The sequence below is a fragment of the Lichenostomus cassidix genome, chromosome 6 (genome assembly GCF_008360975.1).
Source record: "Lichenostomus cassidix isolate B80296 chromosome 6, HeHo_3.0, whole genome shotgun sequence".
Classification (NCBI taxonomy): Eukaryota; Metazoa; Chordata; class Aves; order Passeriformes; family Meliphagidae; genus Lichenostomus; species Lichenostomus cassidix.
The window spans coordinates 17,468,926-17,486,201 of record NC_139487.1 but is presented as its reverse complement, the minus strand read 5'-3'; the positions used below and the strand labels follow the sequence as shown (position 1 = coordinate 17,486,201).

At 37.2% G+C, this 17,276-nt stretch overlaps 1 protein-coding gene across 4 annotated transcripts in view; it reads left to right on the top strand.

Annotated features, from left to right (window-relative positions):
* The window catches only part of MAPK8 (mitogen-activated protein kinase 8), a 39,990-nt gene extending 22,927 nt beyond the window's left edge, over window positions 1–17,063 (top strand). Inside the window, exons 4-12 of one of the 4 annotated variants that reach the window (XM_085065337.1) lie at window positions 620–678; window positions 804–942; window positions 5,670–5,835; window positions 10,385–10,456; window positions 12,298–12,480; window positions 13,258–13,382; window positions 14,333–14,396; window positions 15,086–15,163; window positions 16,125–17,063. In XM_085065337.1, coding sequence (XP_084921463.1) covers window positions 620–678; window positions 804–942; window positions 5,670–5,835; window positions 10,385–10,456; window positions 12,298–12,480; window positions 13,258–13,382; window positions 14,333–14,396; window positions 15,086–15,163; window positions 16,125–16,270 — 1,032 coding nt within the window. In that variant the 3' untranslated portion in view covers window positions 16,271–17,063. Of the gene's footprint in view, window positions 1–619; window positions 679–803; window positions 943–5,669; window positions 5,836–9,968; window positions 10,041–10,384; window positions 10,457–12,254; window positions 12,481–13,257; window positions 13,383–14,332; window positions 14,397–15,085; window positions 15,164–16,119 lie in introns of all 4 variants that reach the window. The other 3 variants (XM_085065339.1, XM_085065338.1, XM_085065340.1) reach the window with 3 other exon arrangements.
* The last annotated feature ends 213 nt before the right edge of the window (window positions 17,064–17,276 follow it).

Here is a 17,276-nt window from a genome sequence, read left to right as displayed (position 1 = left end):
ATTTTATTTTTCTCAGAAAGGGGTGGTTTATATGTGGATTCTATGACGGATGCTCCACCTAATAGCATAATTTGTATGATGATACACTATTGCATGCCTGCCTGACTCTTGATTAGTAGTAGCTTGGCCTCCTTCTGCACATCCCATCCATTCTTAACGGAAAATAGCCTAAAGCAGCTGTAAGACTCTGGTTTCCTGTTTGGGTGAAGTTGTTTCTTCACCTCTTTAAGTGTAAAGTGGTATCTTTTAGGGAGTCTTTGTCAGGTTTTAATTTTATTATTCCTCACACACCATAAAAATATTACCAGGTCTCTTCAAACTGAAAGTAGGAGGAAGGGGAAGACTGACTAAGCTCCTTAGGTTTTAAGATTTGAATATCATCTTGTTAACACACACAGAGTGTCTTCAGATTATGTGATTTGTGGAGGAAAAATACTTCTTCCAAAATCAGTAGTATCTGTTTACATCATGTTAGGCCTGGTTGAGCTACTGAGCATCTTGAGCTTCAGTGTGCACCAGGAGGTTCATATCAGCATAAAAGTTACCAGTTTTGAAATGTTGACTCTGCAACTCTGCTATTGCTGTGGTATAATTACACTTCCTCTCCCTCTCCCTGCAGATAATCGGCCTACTGAATGTGTTCACACCACAAAAATCCCTGGAAGAATTTCAAGATGTGTAAGTCAGATTTGAGCTAAAGCTGAGAATTTCTTTTTAAACAATTCATACCAAAAGATGAGCAAGAGAAAGAATACAGTAAAATGACAGTATTGTCTGATTATTATTTTTTTTTTCTTTGTAAGCTACATAGTGATGGAGCTCATGGATGCAAATCTCTGCCAAGTGATTCAAATGGAGCTAGACCATGAACGAATGTCCTATCTTCTTTATCAAATGCTGTGTGGTATCAAACATCTTCATTCAGCTGGAATTATTCATAGGGTAAGTGAACTAAAGTGTGTAATTTGCACTGCACCTGTTGCACCTTGAGTATGTAAAAGATAAAAAAAATAAGTTAGAAATAGAAGCATGAAGGGTGTTTCATAGCCTGTCCCATAGGCAGGGAGAGAAAGCGGAAAGGAAATCATCATACCTTGTTCCAGGGTAATTCTGGAATTAACCTTTTGAATGTTTAAATTATTTGATAACAATCTGCACAGAGCAGACTGAAGATTTTTGCAGTGAGTTACATTACCTCCTCTAATTCTATAAAATGTTCTACTTCAGTAGTCATGGCAGGAAGGAATGTCTGGAAGTGTCTCTGCCTTTATTGTTTTGGTAACCAAACCTAAAAGCCCACCTTTTGAAAGAGCTGCACATTTTATTTCTGCTCCTTTACTAGCAGAGTAATGAATAACTGTCTGAAATCTCCAGATAAGGAGATGATGATAAAGGACTCTTAAGTGTAGCGTGGATTACACCTCTGTGTCACAATTCATTCACTCAGATGGCCAGCAGGCAAAACTGGCTACTGCCTTTTAAATGGTGTGTGTGTTGCAATCCAGTCAAGATATTTTGAATTTAAGGTTGCCTGTTCAAGTTGAACATCTCGTAATAGTATGTAGATACAAGATTGCTTGAGATTGTCTGGTTATAACTTCTCAAATATTATCTTGTCAGTTTGGGAAATGGTAAATTTGTATTTTTATAGTACTGCATTTTTCATTGTAACTTTTTAAAAGAATTTAAGAAGTTTTTATTTCAGAAGTGATAGTGAAGACTTAATTAAACTTAGTCATGTGGGATGGTTTCAGTCATTACTACACAGTCTTCCTCATGATGTACACAGGAAAGCAAAACACAAATGGCAATTCTCTGTGCTACTACAGGGAGTTGCTGTGTTGGGATGCTTGTCCAGGTCAGTGGTCCACCAGATTATGACTGGGGTTTTGAATGATCTGCAAGCTAGATCTGGCAGTCTGACACTCCTGTTCAGTATGCTGTGTTTTCCCAAGGGAACAGGGACAATTGTTTGAATAAAAAAATGCAGATTGAGCGGGCAAATGCTGCTTCCTTTTGCTGAACTAGTTCTGGTACTTATTCCAGTGAGGAGCTCAGGGAATGAAGGTGAAATCTCCCTTCTTGCATGCAATTTCCTTGAACTGCTGTGTTGGAAGAGATGGGCAAGGATAAGTAGGGGGAAGCATTGCCTGCAGCCAGGCATTGTACTTGATGCTTCTTAGTCTGCTTGTGGGCATTTGAGTTGGGCTTCTTGCATTCTGGGAATGCTTGGCAGAACTAGGTTGTTTCACTTACTGTTGTGATATTATATTGCCTATGGCTTAGATTAGGCAGCCCTTGGTGTGCCTGTGGGTCTGAAATAATAGTGTGTGTGCAGTTTCACATTTCCTGGTCTCTTCAATACTTAGGTATGCAAATTTAATGCTGTGGATTTTCCTAGGTCTTTTCTTAGTTTCAGAAGATGGTATATTGTTTGGACAGGCTAGGGTAGGTAAACTAAGAATGCCTCTCTGTGGATCCCAGCACAAGCTTAAGGGAGCTTCTAACTGTGCTTGCCTCAGGGTGATATGTACTCCTCTGAAGTGGGCATTGATCCTGTAGAAGTTGTGGATAAATTTAAACATTTTTACATTTACAGAAAAGAAGCAACTACTTAGGTAGTTGGGCAAGAATAAAGACAGCTTTGAGGATAGAGTTCCTGTCTCTGTAAATATGGGTTATGTCTTTGAAATGCTTTATGTCATACTGGGATAAACTATCCTAAAGAGACTAAATGCAATTGCTATGTAAATAGCACCATATGTATGCATGAATGCTTTTGAAGGACATTTCCCTTGCATGTCTTCCTGGTAGATTTTCAGCTGACAGCTTCTTCTTACACTTTGTTAGAACATAAAGTGCTCAGGTACAGCGTTAGTGTCTGTGTGCATTGTGCCTTTATGCTTCAAGGTGTAAAGTATCAAAATTCCATTTCTCTGTGGAGTCAGCTAATCAAAACCTTGGAAGACAAGGAGGGTAGCCTGCAAAGGGACAGGTGTCACATGGACCATGTGGCTGCAATGGTAACTCTTTGTACCACTCTTCTGGGCTCTCAGCACCAGTCTTTAATGTTCAAAGCTAATTACTTTATTGAAACTTCTTAAACATAGCCTGCACTACTGTGGCTGCCCAAGAAGCATTTTGTCTATGAATCTAGTGTTCTATTTTAGTGATCTCTAAAGCTTTAAACTTTTTTTTGGTATTGGTAGTTTCACATGTTTTTTATATGGATTCTTCAGCTTCTAACACAGATGTAGTAATCTCAGCATCTCAGTAACTTTTTCAAAGTATGTTGAATGACTGAAATCACAACAATCTCTAAATGTGCCTTACAGCACTGGATACTACTTGCTGTAGAAGTAAGTAGTTTTCTTCATAGCAACCTAGAGGCATGGAACAAATCAGAGATCAAGCACAGAGTTTCAGTCAACTTCACCTCGCAGTTAGAGTGAACTTAGTCGCCACTAATGGGTAAAGATTTGACTATAACTTTATACTAACTTTTACAGATGTTGGCAAACCAACATTACTGTATTCCAAAAATTTGCAGAGATCACAGAAATGGGGAGAGAATAAGTGATAAATTTATTGGAGTTGAGCTGCAGAAGGCTGGTGTTTTGCAGATATGCAGTTTCCAGCCAGTGTAGAAGTACACATTAATTTATATTTCATAATCTGAGGATGAATGATCAGCATTGCAGAGTTGTGCCTCAGTGACTTTCTGAGGGACACAGAGTGTCTCATTAGTCTTGCATGGAGGCTCTGAAACATTGAATTCTGCCTGATTTTGAGTGCTTAACAAAGGGGCCTAATTATGGAAGCCCTTCACAAATCTTCTGTTAGAAAGAGAAAAGCCCACAGAAGCCTTGAATTACCCTCCAGAGATGTCCCTGTCTCCTTGCCTGGCTAATGGGGAAACAGCCATGAAGAATCTGTTTTTTAAGCACTGATATTTTACATTTTCAAGGTTCAGTGAGAGATTTTCTGCTATAGGTTCTGGATATATTTATCCAGCCTAATTAACTTGATTACTCTCAAAGGAGCTTTTGAATTTCTGTTTATTTGCCAGAAATTATATATGAGAGATGGAGGTTTTGCATCTCTGCATGAATTTGAATGCAGTATAAGTCAAGTCTGGCCTTCATCATTTTGATCCTAGGCTTCATGACAACTACATGGTTTTCAGAAAAAAGAATGGACAGCATTCTGTAAGCAAAGGGAAGTTCTCTTAACATTTTGAGTGTTAATCCTGCAGGTTTAGGGAGGATAAGTATGGTTTATACCATGAACATGTGCCTGGCATTCTGCAGTGAACATCCTGAAAACAATGCAGGTGTGCAGAAATAAAGCTGATAATAAACAGGACTGTAACAGAATCTGAAACATGCATATTAAATGGCTGGAAGGTCTTACAGAACTTGAATTAATTTGTGGTGTTTGAGAATGTTTTAAGCCAAAGTTGTCTGCAGAGTCTTTGTGTGGAAATGCATGTGTGAATATGGATGTATGCAAGACTTAATTACACATTAAAATTCTGTTGTTCTGGAACTCTTTTTTTTTGTTGTTTCCTTTCTGTCTTTAATCTTTTCTTAGCATTATGAGGAGATTGCTGAAAGCCATCCAAGTACAAATCAAAACTACATAAATCTTGCAGATACCCACGTTTAAGTCTTTAACAAACAATGACAGATAGAGCTACTTAGCAAGTGCCTGCAGCTCAAGTGTTGGACTCCTCTGTCATATCTCAGGTTTTTCTCTCATTAATCTCAGTAGAGTGTAGGCAGGAAGTATCTAAGTCTTACCTGTGTTGGCCTGTGTGCTGTGAATGATTTTATGATTGCAATGTTATTCTGAAGTTACTCTGTAATATTTACTCTGTGACATTCAGGTGTATGTAAGATCCTGCTGAGGTGATGACACAGTAAGCCTGTGTAGTGTTTGTATAAATGAATGTTGCAAAGCCACTATTGCCAGTAGGGTTCAAGTGAAGAGGATACAGTTACAAACTAAAATGATCTGAAGCTATCTCAGCATTTTCCCACTCCAACTTAATGATTATGTTAATATTTGGCAGTTTTTCAAGAGTGACTTTTTGGGTTTGGTTGCCAAAATTAGTATAAAACCAAGTCCTAAATGGGAAACTAAAACCATGTGGGCATGGAGATTTCCTTTCTGTTCAGAGAAATATATTGATTCAAAAGAGGTAATGTCACCTCAACTAGCAAATAAACCTTTTATATGCATATTATAATTCTAATAATTCTTGTATCAAGATGATTATTGAATCAAATGATGACAACAATTTTCATGTTACTTGTGTTCTGCATTGTAGTAATTATTGTTCCAGTGAGCAGTTTCTAGACCTTTCCTCAGAGCTAACATTTCTTACTAACCTCAATTTATTTCAGGCATTGCTAACATATCTTGTAATGCTGATTGTATTTTCCTTCTTTAATTGCTATATAAATCTACAAGCACAATAAAGGACTTAATTCTGTAATCTGCTGAATGCACATAAATTAATGCAAGGGGGAAAAAGCTGCAGTTATAGCAATAACCTAGTTGTATGTGTGGGATTTAATGTTAGCAATATTATCTTATTTAAAAATGTGAACCACAGAATACTTTGTGCTTGCTTTAGCAGTCATATATGATGTTTCTTTTTAAAGGATTTAAAGCCCAGTAATATAGTAGTAAAATCAGACTGCACTTTGAAGATTCTTGACTTTGGACTGGCCAGAACTGCAGGAACTAGTTTTATGATGACGCCTTATGTAGTGACTCGTTACTACAGAGCACCAGAGGTCATCCTAGGGATGGGATACAAAGAAAACGGTCAGCAAATATAGTCTTTCTTTGGCATAGCTTTATTTTTTTTTGTTTGGCACACCACATTTTACATGTTAATGTTTTTTTTCAAGCTGTAGAAATTTTATAAATTAGTTTTGTAACCAAAATGCAGATTCTGGATACACCAATTTGTTTATTCAACTCAACCCATTAGAAAGTGTTTGCATTTAATAGGAGCAGAAATTGAGGGTCTTGTTTACTTAAAAATTTAGGTAACTTCCTTGATAGATTACATGACGTCCAGGAAGAAGTGGAAATATATTTTCTTAATATGTGGTATGTACTTTGATATACCTTCAGCAGACTTTGTTCCTGGTGAAGATGTAAATTGTAATTCATCAGTAGATGTGTGTACGAAATTTGATGCTAAATAACTATATTGGTTATGGCCTTTCAGGAGGTAGAGAGCATAAAGTCTACTGAGGAACAAACATGCTTTAGTCTACCTATTGTGGCATTGCTTTTTATTAAAACCAGCCTCCTTTAAGCCTCTTGCACTAAGTTTTTAACGTTGCTGAAGAAAAGCTCCATAACATACTTCAGACAAGCATATGGAGAGTAGTGTCATGGATGCACCATAGATTGTTTGAGGTCCGTGACAAATTCCAGTGGAATGTTACTTTGTCCCTCTGCTTGCATACACTTCCCTCCTCACTATACTCGCTCTGTGACCAGTCTGCCTCTTAGTATCTTCTACAGGAAAATAAAAAAAGATGTGTCATTTGAGGGAAACACACCATCAGGTACATCACACCTTCTCAATGAAACAGCTAGTAGTATCCATTAGGAAAACAAGTGCCATGTCATTCCTGAAACTTCCCTTGTAGCAGCCAGATTCTGCTTTTTCACTGCTGTGGTGTGCCTGTGCTCAGGCAGCTCCCTTGTTTCACTTGTTAACACCTCAGGCTGGCAGGGATCACTGTGTATGTTCCAAACCCTCTGCTGGCCGCTCCTCCAGGGAGGCCCTGAGCTGCTCTGCTGCTCTAGGTGAGCTGTCTGCTGCCATGAGAGGTGTGGCTTCTCACCTTCCTGACACAACTGGGGCTTGCTCTGCTTGTCAGCAGTCCTGATGCAGTCTGCAGACCTGCCTGGCAACTGCATACCATTGCAGCAAGTGACTTCAGGCTGTGTGGGAACGGTGCTAGCAGTGAAAGAAGTCAGCTCAAAGGAATGAGAATAGATCTTTATTGCAAGACTGTGGGGTTTATTTCTTTATGGTTTATTAGTGTGCATGAGAGGACGTACACTTGTTCAAAAGGCCACTGTGGCTGTTTTCCCTGTAATTTAGGAGTCACAGGTTGAATAGAGCAAGTTAGTTTATTTTTTTAATTCCTAAAGTTTTCTAGATTTTTAAATTCAAGTTTGTCTTTCTTTTCTCCCCAAGGCTTTATATTGGCTATTTAAGAGACATTTAATAAAAGTACCTAAAGCTGTAGTACTGAGTCATGCAGCTGCCTTACTGAAGGAATTGATAAAGTGAAAGTCACAAGTTTTCTGACTCAGCTTGCCCAATTTAAATTTTTCTCTTAAATAGTAAGTAATTTTGAGTTGCAAAAGTGTGAAACATTCTTTCCACTACCAGAGTTAGATTATGTTCTAGAGTATCCTGTCAAGCTTGTGACAGTCCTGTTCCTTAAGGAAGCATGAGTTGTGTTGTGCATCATAAATAACAATATACTTTCATATGAAAAACTGTCACATCTTCCCAAAGCCCAATACGTGGTCATTGAAATGAGAATGGCACTTCTGGAGAATGTAAAAGTAAACGTATGGGGTGAGTTCAAAGACAGTTGCATTTCCACATATACATTCTCATTAAAAGGCAATTTATGTAAGCTGTTACTCTTCTCAGTAAGAAGTTTGTGGAGCTTCTCTGACAGGGAATTGGGTATCAAGGATGCACTCACAGCAAGAACCATGGGCTGTCAGGAGCCTCCCCTGTCAGTGTTGATGCCTATTATAGCCCCTTAAACTTGCAGTTTAAATTAATTGTGAACTTTTTTAACGTGGACTTCGGTATTGAAAATTGACATTTATATAATGGGCACAGGGTTATCTGGCAGGTTCCTGCAGTTTGGACCCTGCTGAACTTGTGGGAGGATTGCAATATATATTTTGATGTCTGAGATGTACTGCAGAGTAACATTCTTTTGGTACTATACTACACACGTACAAAATCTTCAATTTTTTTAAAACTAGCAAAGATCCCAAACAAATACATAAAGTTAACTTCTATGTAGCTTTTGTTACCGAAGGGTGTTTGGGCTTGTCACAGTAAGAAATCAACTGAAGGACACCAGAACTGTTTGTGCCACGTGTACCTTAACATACTGAGATTTATGCACTGTTAAGTGTATGAATATCAGGAAGGAAACACTGGAAAACAAGGAAAGCTCTAAACACTCTGAAACAAGTTTTAAGTTTCCTAGTAGGAATATTGCATTTAAACTTCATTTTCACATGGTATTTTTTCTCCTAGAGTTATAAAAATCAGTAAGTTCACTTCAAACAGGGTTGTTAAGAATAAAATGGACTCCTTATGACAGCAATAGATTTTTTAAAGTATTTTCAAATGTGTAATGAGATTTTACTCAGTCTTCTGTAGAAGTATTCACAGGAGCATTAGTTCAGCTTCCTACAAAAGATAGAGACCTATAATTAGACAGGTTTTGTTTGATTTAATGAAAGCAGCAAATGAAAATACCCTAAGACATCTCAAGTTTGGTTTTGTAGAGAGGTGAGAAGAATGGCAACCTTATCATGTTCAACACAAACTAATAACAGTTTTGGGTTGTGATGGCAGCAGGTTGTTTAGCAGATCAAAAAGTCAACATACTGATTTTTTTTTTTAAGTCAAATGCAAAACTTGGCTTCTTTGGGTCTCTAAGCCAAAGAATATGTACTTAAGTATTTGAGAAAAGTTTTTAAAGGAAAAAGAGCACTAATCATAAAGTGTTGACAATATTTTTTTAAATGAACAAGGCCCTTAATTTTGACCTATTAATATGCACAACTATGATCTCTTATCATATTATTTAGATACTATTTTAGAGGAACTTAAAAATAAAGGAGAAGGATTATTGAAAAATAAGAAGCAATATTGTTTGCTTGACATTGTTGAGCTCCTTCAGAACATTGACATATAGTTCTTACTATACAACTGTTCTCAATTAAATCCCCTTATGTGCTTAATTAAAATTCCAGTGTCATATTTGACATAAATATTAATAATAAAATTTCATTCTTACTACTTAAAGAAAACTTTTGCGTACAGAATTAGCAATGTGTCTGAAAGCAACTGCAAAAGAAATTGGCTTACCTGTACAAAGTAAACGTGTGCATTTTAAGTATGTCTTCTCAGTGATTTATGTTAAGGTAATGTAGAAAATGCGTATTTCATTGTAAAAAAAATTGCTTTTGAGTTTTTCTTTTGTATAAAATGTTATTTCAGCATATCTGGAGAAATATTTTAAAACAAAATATTTTAACTGAAAATCTAGGAGCAAACTAACATTGTCATTAACTGATCCTCTAAAATTCTAAGTGATCTTTTACTGATTCTGTTTGCTTTTTATTTAAAGCAAGAGAGAGATGCATGGTAATCTGACTTCTAGGAAATACTTCATGTCAAATTTTAATTCACATATAGTACCTAGTTAATTATCCTTAAAAGCATTAACTGTTTGAATAGGCAATATTTTTACAGGTCAGTTTACTTTGTTGCCTTTAGAATTATTCCAACAACTACAGTGGAATTACTTTCAAGAAATCAAGCTGTCTTTGGTGCTTGAGTCTAGTCTCTTGGCAGAGGTAGCTTTGAAGCCTCCAGCCTTGGAGAACAGCTTTACTCTGCATGATTCGTGTCTCTCTCTCTCTGCTCAAGCTCTTGCTCTAGCACTGTATTAAACAAAAGGATGTTTTTCTGCCTTGTATTTGAGACAGTTAAAAGCTAATCCTTACACATGATGTATTTTGAAGTGTTTTCATTGATTAATACAAAGACTTGCTCTTCTTCCTGTGCTGTCTCTGCAGTTTATAGGATGCAGTCATGTTATGCTTCTTTTAATTTTAAATGACCGTTTGCTTTGCTTTTCCTTCTTTTTGTGCTACAAACATAGTGGATTTATGGTCTGTGGGGTGCATTATGGGCGAAATGGTTTGCCACAAAATCCTCTTTCCAGGAAGGGACTGTATCCTTGTGCTGCTGCAGCAGGTTGAATTTGTTAGGAAGTGATTAACCTTTTTATTGATGTTGTGTCATGAAGATGCATATTGTACAATTTTTTTTTTATTAAATGAACATGGATTTTCCTTGTGATACACTTAAAAAAATAACTTCATTTATATTCAGGCTGCACCTAGCAGTAGGACATAGTCTCTGCTGGTCCTGTAGTTAGCATACATTCACCTTCACTCATTTTCATTGCACATGCTTTTTATAGTCACTTCATGTGTATGTGTGCGTCTAGATATGTTTATTTATTTTCTTTTAATAACTATCTTTTATGTTAATATCATTGCATTTTGTTTTCAGTTGACATTTGGTCAGTTGGGTGCATCATGGGAGAAATGATCAAAGGTGGTGTTTTATTTCCTGGTACAGATCGTATCCTTACCCTTGGCCTAGGATGTAGTTGCAAAAGGTCAAAAGATACTTCAGATATACAGTTCCAGATAAAGGTGGTTCTAATTTTTAAAATACTGGTTTTAAACTGCCTTTTCCAATTGCCATTTGCAAGTTCGTTATATACCACTTGGGCAAACAGACTTATTTTTTTCTTTTTCCTTTTTCCCTCTCCTTTTTCTTTTTCCAGTTTAATATAGTCCCTATCCATTACTTTTGAATGTTGTCACACTTAAGACAGATTTCTTTTGTTTAGGTGGTGTTGTACTGGTTCACATGCATTGGTTTTTACTTTGGAGGTCATTTTTATGTAGCAATTTACTAATCTCTTGTTTAGTACCTGAGCACCTTAGCAGTTATTATTCTTTGCATTTTCCAGAAAATGTTTACAAAAATTCCTAACCATCTTCATTAGTTACATTCTGGAGATTAATTTTTTGTATGCAGAAATGATCCTGTAAACAGCTTTCAGAAATATCTTGCATTTCTGTCTTTCTATTCCATGAATGGTTTGCTGGTGTCTGTATGGGTTGTCCTCTGAACAGTATTTCAGACAAAGAGTCTGCTCCAAACAAACAGAACTGAAACCTCTAAAATTAGTGAAAATAATTGGACTTTGACATCATATTTGTTTTACTATTACTTACAGACCAGTTATTTAGATGCCATCAGAAATGTTTCCTGCTTTTGCTGCAGGTTACTGTTTAAAAATGGATATAGTACCTTTTAGGGGTGAAAATGGGATGGACACTTTGAGCCATGGTAAGGAAATCCAGAGCATCCTTACTTTCACACAGCTCTGTCATTGCATGAGCTGCACCATGCTTTGCTTTATGCATCTGGTTTGCTGGCATGGCTTTTCAATTTAGACTCAGTGCCATACAACATAAATACTTTTTTGTCAAGGCCTGTACTGAAGCTCAGCAGAGCTCTAGAATCATTATATAGAGATCTATTGTTAAGTTTTAAAAAAGAAGAGAGGCCCTGCTACAATTCACTGATGATTCAGGTAGCCTGGTATCCAGTCTTTGATGGCAGCCAAAAAGAAAAGTTGGGGAGAATACGTGAACAAGTGTATATAAAATTTTATCAGAGCTCTCCCCCAGTGTTTAGCCATCTGTAACTAGAAATTCCTGAGCTAAACATTACTGTTTTCGTTCAATAACATGTATTAAATTCTTCTGCCATGAGTAGTCAATCTCCCCTTTACCATGGGTAAACTTCTCAGTTAAGGTGTTCCTTATGCATCCTTGAAACTCTTTAACTTCATTCAAGTCTCTGACAGTATTGTCACTGACCTGTGTGGGCCAGGCCTTGGTTCTTTGTGTGCCCACTGGTGCTCAGTGTTGCACATCCTCGACGAGAGGCTGCCCAGGATGGGCTGAGGCACCAAGAGTGAAGGACAAAGCAGCCCCATGGGGTCATTCTCAGGAGCACCTTGGTGATGTGAAGTAGCTTGACTGCTGTGAATGTCAGACTTGACTGCTGTGTTCAGATCAGGGAGTGAGTTCTCCAGAAGCCAAACCAGGCCTTAAGTTGGATTTGTTGTATTTAAATATTTTGTGAGTCTTCTAATATTGTTTCTCAGAATTATATCCTTTTCTAGCTAATAATGATTTTGAGTGAAATACACGTTGCCTTGACTACGCTATCATAGTCTTGCTTTGTTTCACCATTTAAGAAAGTATTCCTAAGTCATGATGAAGAACTTGATATTTTATTACAGTTTTTTGTGTTTTCTCTCTTGGTTATTTCATGTGGTTTTAACATAACTTTCTAGCTGAAAACTAGACAAAATGTTTTTCTTAGCTGCATAACCTTAGATATTGATCAATGGAATAAAGTTATAGAGCAGCTAGGAACACCATGCCCTGAATTTATGAAGAAATTACAGCCTACGGTCCGAACTTATGTGGAGAACAGACCTAAATATGCTGGATATAGTTTTGAAAAACTCTTTCCAGATGTCCTTTTTCCAGCTGATTCTGAACACAATAAACTTAAAGGTAAGGTCTGTCTTTTATGTGTTGTGTATTTTAAAAGTTTTAAAACTGTGATATATTGAACAGAAATATTACTTGGTTTTGTTCACTGTAAAATCATCCCATTAAGGATTTAAATATTTATATCATGAGAGTGGATGAATGTGCTGACATGTGCTTCCCTCCACTTGTATATCTTCATGAGACAGCTCCTATTCTTGGAAATGTCTTTATAAAGACAAGTAAATATCTATATTCTTCTCAATGACAGATGCCAACATGGTTTAGAGAAAAGTGGGGGGAGGTTGGAGTAGAAGTTGTGTAGGCAGAGCAGATCTTTGTTCTCTAGGGATGAAAACAAGGGTTTATGTTCATAGTATATAAATACCCTGTAGTTACTTCAGTGTCTTACTGGTTCGAAAGACCACCTACTCAGTCTCGTGGTATTTTCTGTGACTAAAAGCACATGACAGAAAGGGGCAGTAGGTGCTTCCCTGCTGCTATTCCAGACAAGGCTGCGCTGCCACCTGAGCTGTTACACATAAGGATGTCACACCAAGGGACACTGTATGTTGAAAATGTATAGTGAAACATATCTGATCCCTTTCCCACCTGTGTCATTCTCTTCAGAATTTTTTTTCCATCAAGTGGACCACTCGCCTAGACCTGAAATTATGTGAGGGTTGCATAGATGTTTAACTGGAACTTGATTACTCTGAGCTTTCTCTTTACAAGTTTGAAACACTGTGTTATGTGCTCTATATATGGCACTAATCTGAATAGAAAATTTTATTTTTGCAGCAAGTCAAGCAAGGGATTTGTTATCAAAAATGCTGGTTATAGATGCTTCTAAAAGAATTTCTGTGGATGAAGCCCTGCAGCATCCATACATCAATGTCTGGTATGATCCATCAGAAGCAGAAGCTGTAAGTTCTTGTTTTAGGTCTTTGCTTAGGAAGCTACTATGGAAAGCCATCTTGTTGTGATGCTTGGTACAGCTGCTTGAAAAAAGATGGTTGCATGTTTCGTTAGAACCTTAACTGAGCCATAATAGTTTTTATTGCCATCAATAGATGTGTTTATTAGAAATGGCATCAGGAATGGGCTGAAGTACCTGTCTCTGTGTTCGTGTGTGATTGCATATCATCTCCTGAACATATAGTAATGCATCTGAAATCTTTAGATAGGATTCTAATGTATTGAACTTCCCTTTTTTCAGTATGATTTGATTGCCCATGATGGGGTTCTGAGGTATTTACTCCTGGGGAAGAGAAATACTTTAATTAGTTGTAGGAATTGATAGTATTCTTCAACTAGAAATAACTGTTTCAGCAAAATCTGAACACAAGATCTTTAGCTTTCAGTTGTTAAAACAAATGAACAAAGGGATTAATTTAATTTTTTTCATTGAAAAATTAGTTTCAGGACAATTTCAGCTTATGAAAAAAATGTCATTTTTTTAAAAAAGGAAAGTAATTGGTGATGGCCACTAAGAATAGAAAAAGCTACTTGATGTAAATGGAACAATTACAGTTCTGCTGCTCTGAAATAGCTAGATAGAAAATCTGGTAATTAAAAGTAAGTAGCTAAAAAGAGCTGCTTGTGCTGCAGACTGCCACACTTAGGAGCTCTTTTACCAGACTGATGAGTTTCTCTTTTAATTATCACAGTAATGTAAGCAAATTTGTTAATCAAAAGAACCTTAAATACTGTGGTATCATCTAAAAAGTAGGCTAAGTCCAAGTATGAACACATATATGATCACGTAAATATTTATAAATCAGTTTCATGTTCTGAATGGTTAATTTAATTTTTAATTAATACTGAGTTTGTATCACTTTTGTTTGCTCTATAATGAGTTAGTTTTGTTTTTCAGCCTCCACCAAAGATACCAGATAAGCAGTTAGATGAGAGGGAGCACACAATAGAGGAATGGAAAGGTAAGAAAGGCATTTTAAGTATAATAAGGGTTTTGGGAGTATGCTGGGCCCCAGGGATTACTGTTATTAAAGTTCTGAGCAACCAATGAATATTTACTTCATCTGCTTGGATGGCAGGGGAACTGATCAGTGCTTCACAGCCTCTCAGTTGTTGGGACACTAAAACTTTTCCTGCAGACATGAACCTTTGAAATGAACTAAAGAGCTGCTCATCTCTCTCTTTTGCAACGCCCAGGACAGCATTTGTAGGGAGGGTAACTCTTCTGGACAAACTGGTACAATTGAAAAAGATGTAGGACCTTGAGCCACGTAAGGCTGAATTAAAAGGACAAGTCTTCAAGTGTTCCTAGCTCTTCCTTTGAATATTGCTGATCGAGTTTACCTTACCAAAGACACCACTGATAAAAACTGGGTAGGCCTTAAAAGTCACCTTAGCCTCAGGTCTCCAAGCAGCCTGGATGAAAGAGCCTTAGAGCAATGCCAGTATGTTCTCAAGAGTGCCAGGCTGCTGTAGTTCCAACAGAAAAGAACTAGACATTTTTTGTATCACTTGCCAGTTATTGTGTAGCCTACAACCTGTTGTTCAAAACTAATTCTGAACAGTAATAAACCTATGAAATTTAAATTTAAATTGATCCAGTCTTGGGGTTGCAAATTCATTTTTTGCCTTCCCTTCTCTGCTTTTTCAGAGTTGATATACAAGGAAGTAATGGACCTGGAGGAGAGAACCAAGAACGGGGTTATACGTGGCCAGCCAGCCCCTTTAGGTTGGTTACAATAAAAGCACAGTGCAAGGCTCCATTGAGGTGTAGATCAGGAGGGAGTAAAGCTGATCAAGACATCCGAAAGTAACCTGATTCAAAAACATGGGTCTTAAATGACTGAACCTCTTGAATTGAGGCATTGTATATTTGAGTGGAATATATGGGGCTGACATAGCTTTTATTGATGTGTTCAACCCCTCTGTCGTTGTCCCTGTGGAATTGATGCTTCATTCATTTAAGTCCTCAAGAAACATCTTGGTATGTACTGGTGCTCAACTGCTGTAGTCTGGTTAGATGTGTAAGGGGTAGCTGGTACAGTTTCAAATAAGACGTGCCACTGCTTTTATGTTTTAAATGATGTAACAGGATTGCTAGGTTAGAAAATTATGGACCACTTTTAGCACTTCATTTTGCTGGATTTTGGAGCAAAATGTGTTCATTAACTGACTGTTGATAAGGCACCATGGCAAAAGTTGGACTTCTGTTGCTGTCTCTGCTCAGGGTTCACTGAGGTTTAGACTCTGAAAAATCTCTGGGTGTCTGAGATTGAAGGGATGTGATGTGGCTGGGCACCAGTTATTCCCTAGCCTCAAGAGCAGGAGGGAATAAGCCATGCTCCTTTTTTCTTTATCAAAACACTTAAATATACTCTAGCTTAGGGTATCTTTATAGGGTGTCTTAGCTCTGTCTTTATGATTACTGTCTTTGGGATTTTTTAGCCATTAGCTTTTCCTGTGATTTGCCCATGGCACTTGAGTTCCGTGGTTCTTGACATACTATCTGTTGAGCCCCACATGAAAGACTTACGGGTTTTATTTATTGTGGCAATGGATTGAGACACGTATCTTCAAACTTGCCAAAACAGGGAAAAGTAACAGCCATTAGGAAGAGACAGAGTAGTGCAAGTACTGAACTCTGCAACTGTATCTGCAACTGATTTGCTGTTTTGTTTCTCATAGCACAGGTGCAGCAATGATCAATGGCTCTCAACATCCATCTTCATCGTCATCTGTCAACGATGTGTCTTCAATGTCAACAGATCCAACATTGGCCTCTGATACAGACAGCAGTCTAGAAACCTCAGCTGGACCTCTGGGTTGCTGTAGATGACTACTTGGTCTTTTGGGGGGTGGGAGGGGGGTCCTTTTAGTCATTAATAGGGCACTTTTAAAATTTGGTGGTATTTTTGAGTGTTTTTTCAAAAATGATCATGGAATTCATCATAAAGTGCTGTAATTTCAAACTGTAAGTTGTGTTATAAGCAGCCACTTTTTTGCTGTAATTAACTGTAAAATATTAAATCTGATAATTTTTATTGTGGTTTTAAAATCTGCATATTTGCTTTACTATTATGCTGCTGATCTTTTTTTACTGAATTTGTAAGATTTGTTTTATCAAAGCACATATTAATGTTGTGGTCATTACCATATGATGAATTATTTAAGATTTTATAGGTTTTCAATTTTTTTAATTAGAATTTATTCCAGATGTTTTGTTCATGATATCCTTCAAAGTTTTATGCTTGGTCATACATCTGTGACCAGGTGGAGGGGGAGAGAATTCAGTGCAGCCAGCTGTAGTTTCAGGCATACTACTGTGGTGCTGAGTAGTGAATAAAATCCTCTTTTATTTTGGCCACTTGCCTATAATACTTCAGCAAAAGCAACAATTAGTGAGTTTTTTTAGAGAAACAGAAAAAATCCTTTGCAAAGTTACATCGTCTGAATGGGTTTATGAACTTAAGAGAGCAAAGCATATCTTCAAAGCTGCAGAAATATCCAGCCTAGCAAAGTAATGTGATGTTTTCTGCAGAGTTGTGGCATGCCAAATCTTGTGATCACCATAAAACATGAGGATACTTCATGAATAATACATTGCAATGCCAATAAACTGTTTACTTCTAGCTCGTAGCCTGTTTTTGTACACACAAAATGAAGTGTATCCAGGATGTTTAGACTGACAGGAGGGAAAATGAATATGCTGTAGCTATACTTTCATGTAAGACGTGAATCTTGGGAGTTTTGGTTCTTACTAATTTTGTCTACTAAGGCAAGTGCTTTTTGAGTGCTTTGTGGGTCAAAGAGGGAATGACATGAATGCAATAGGGGCAAAACTT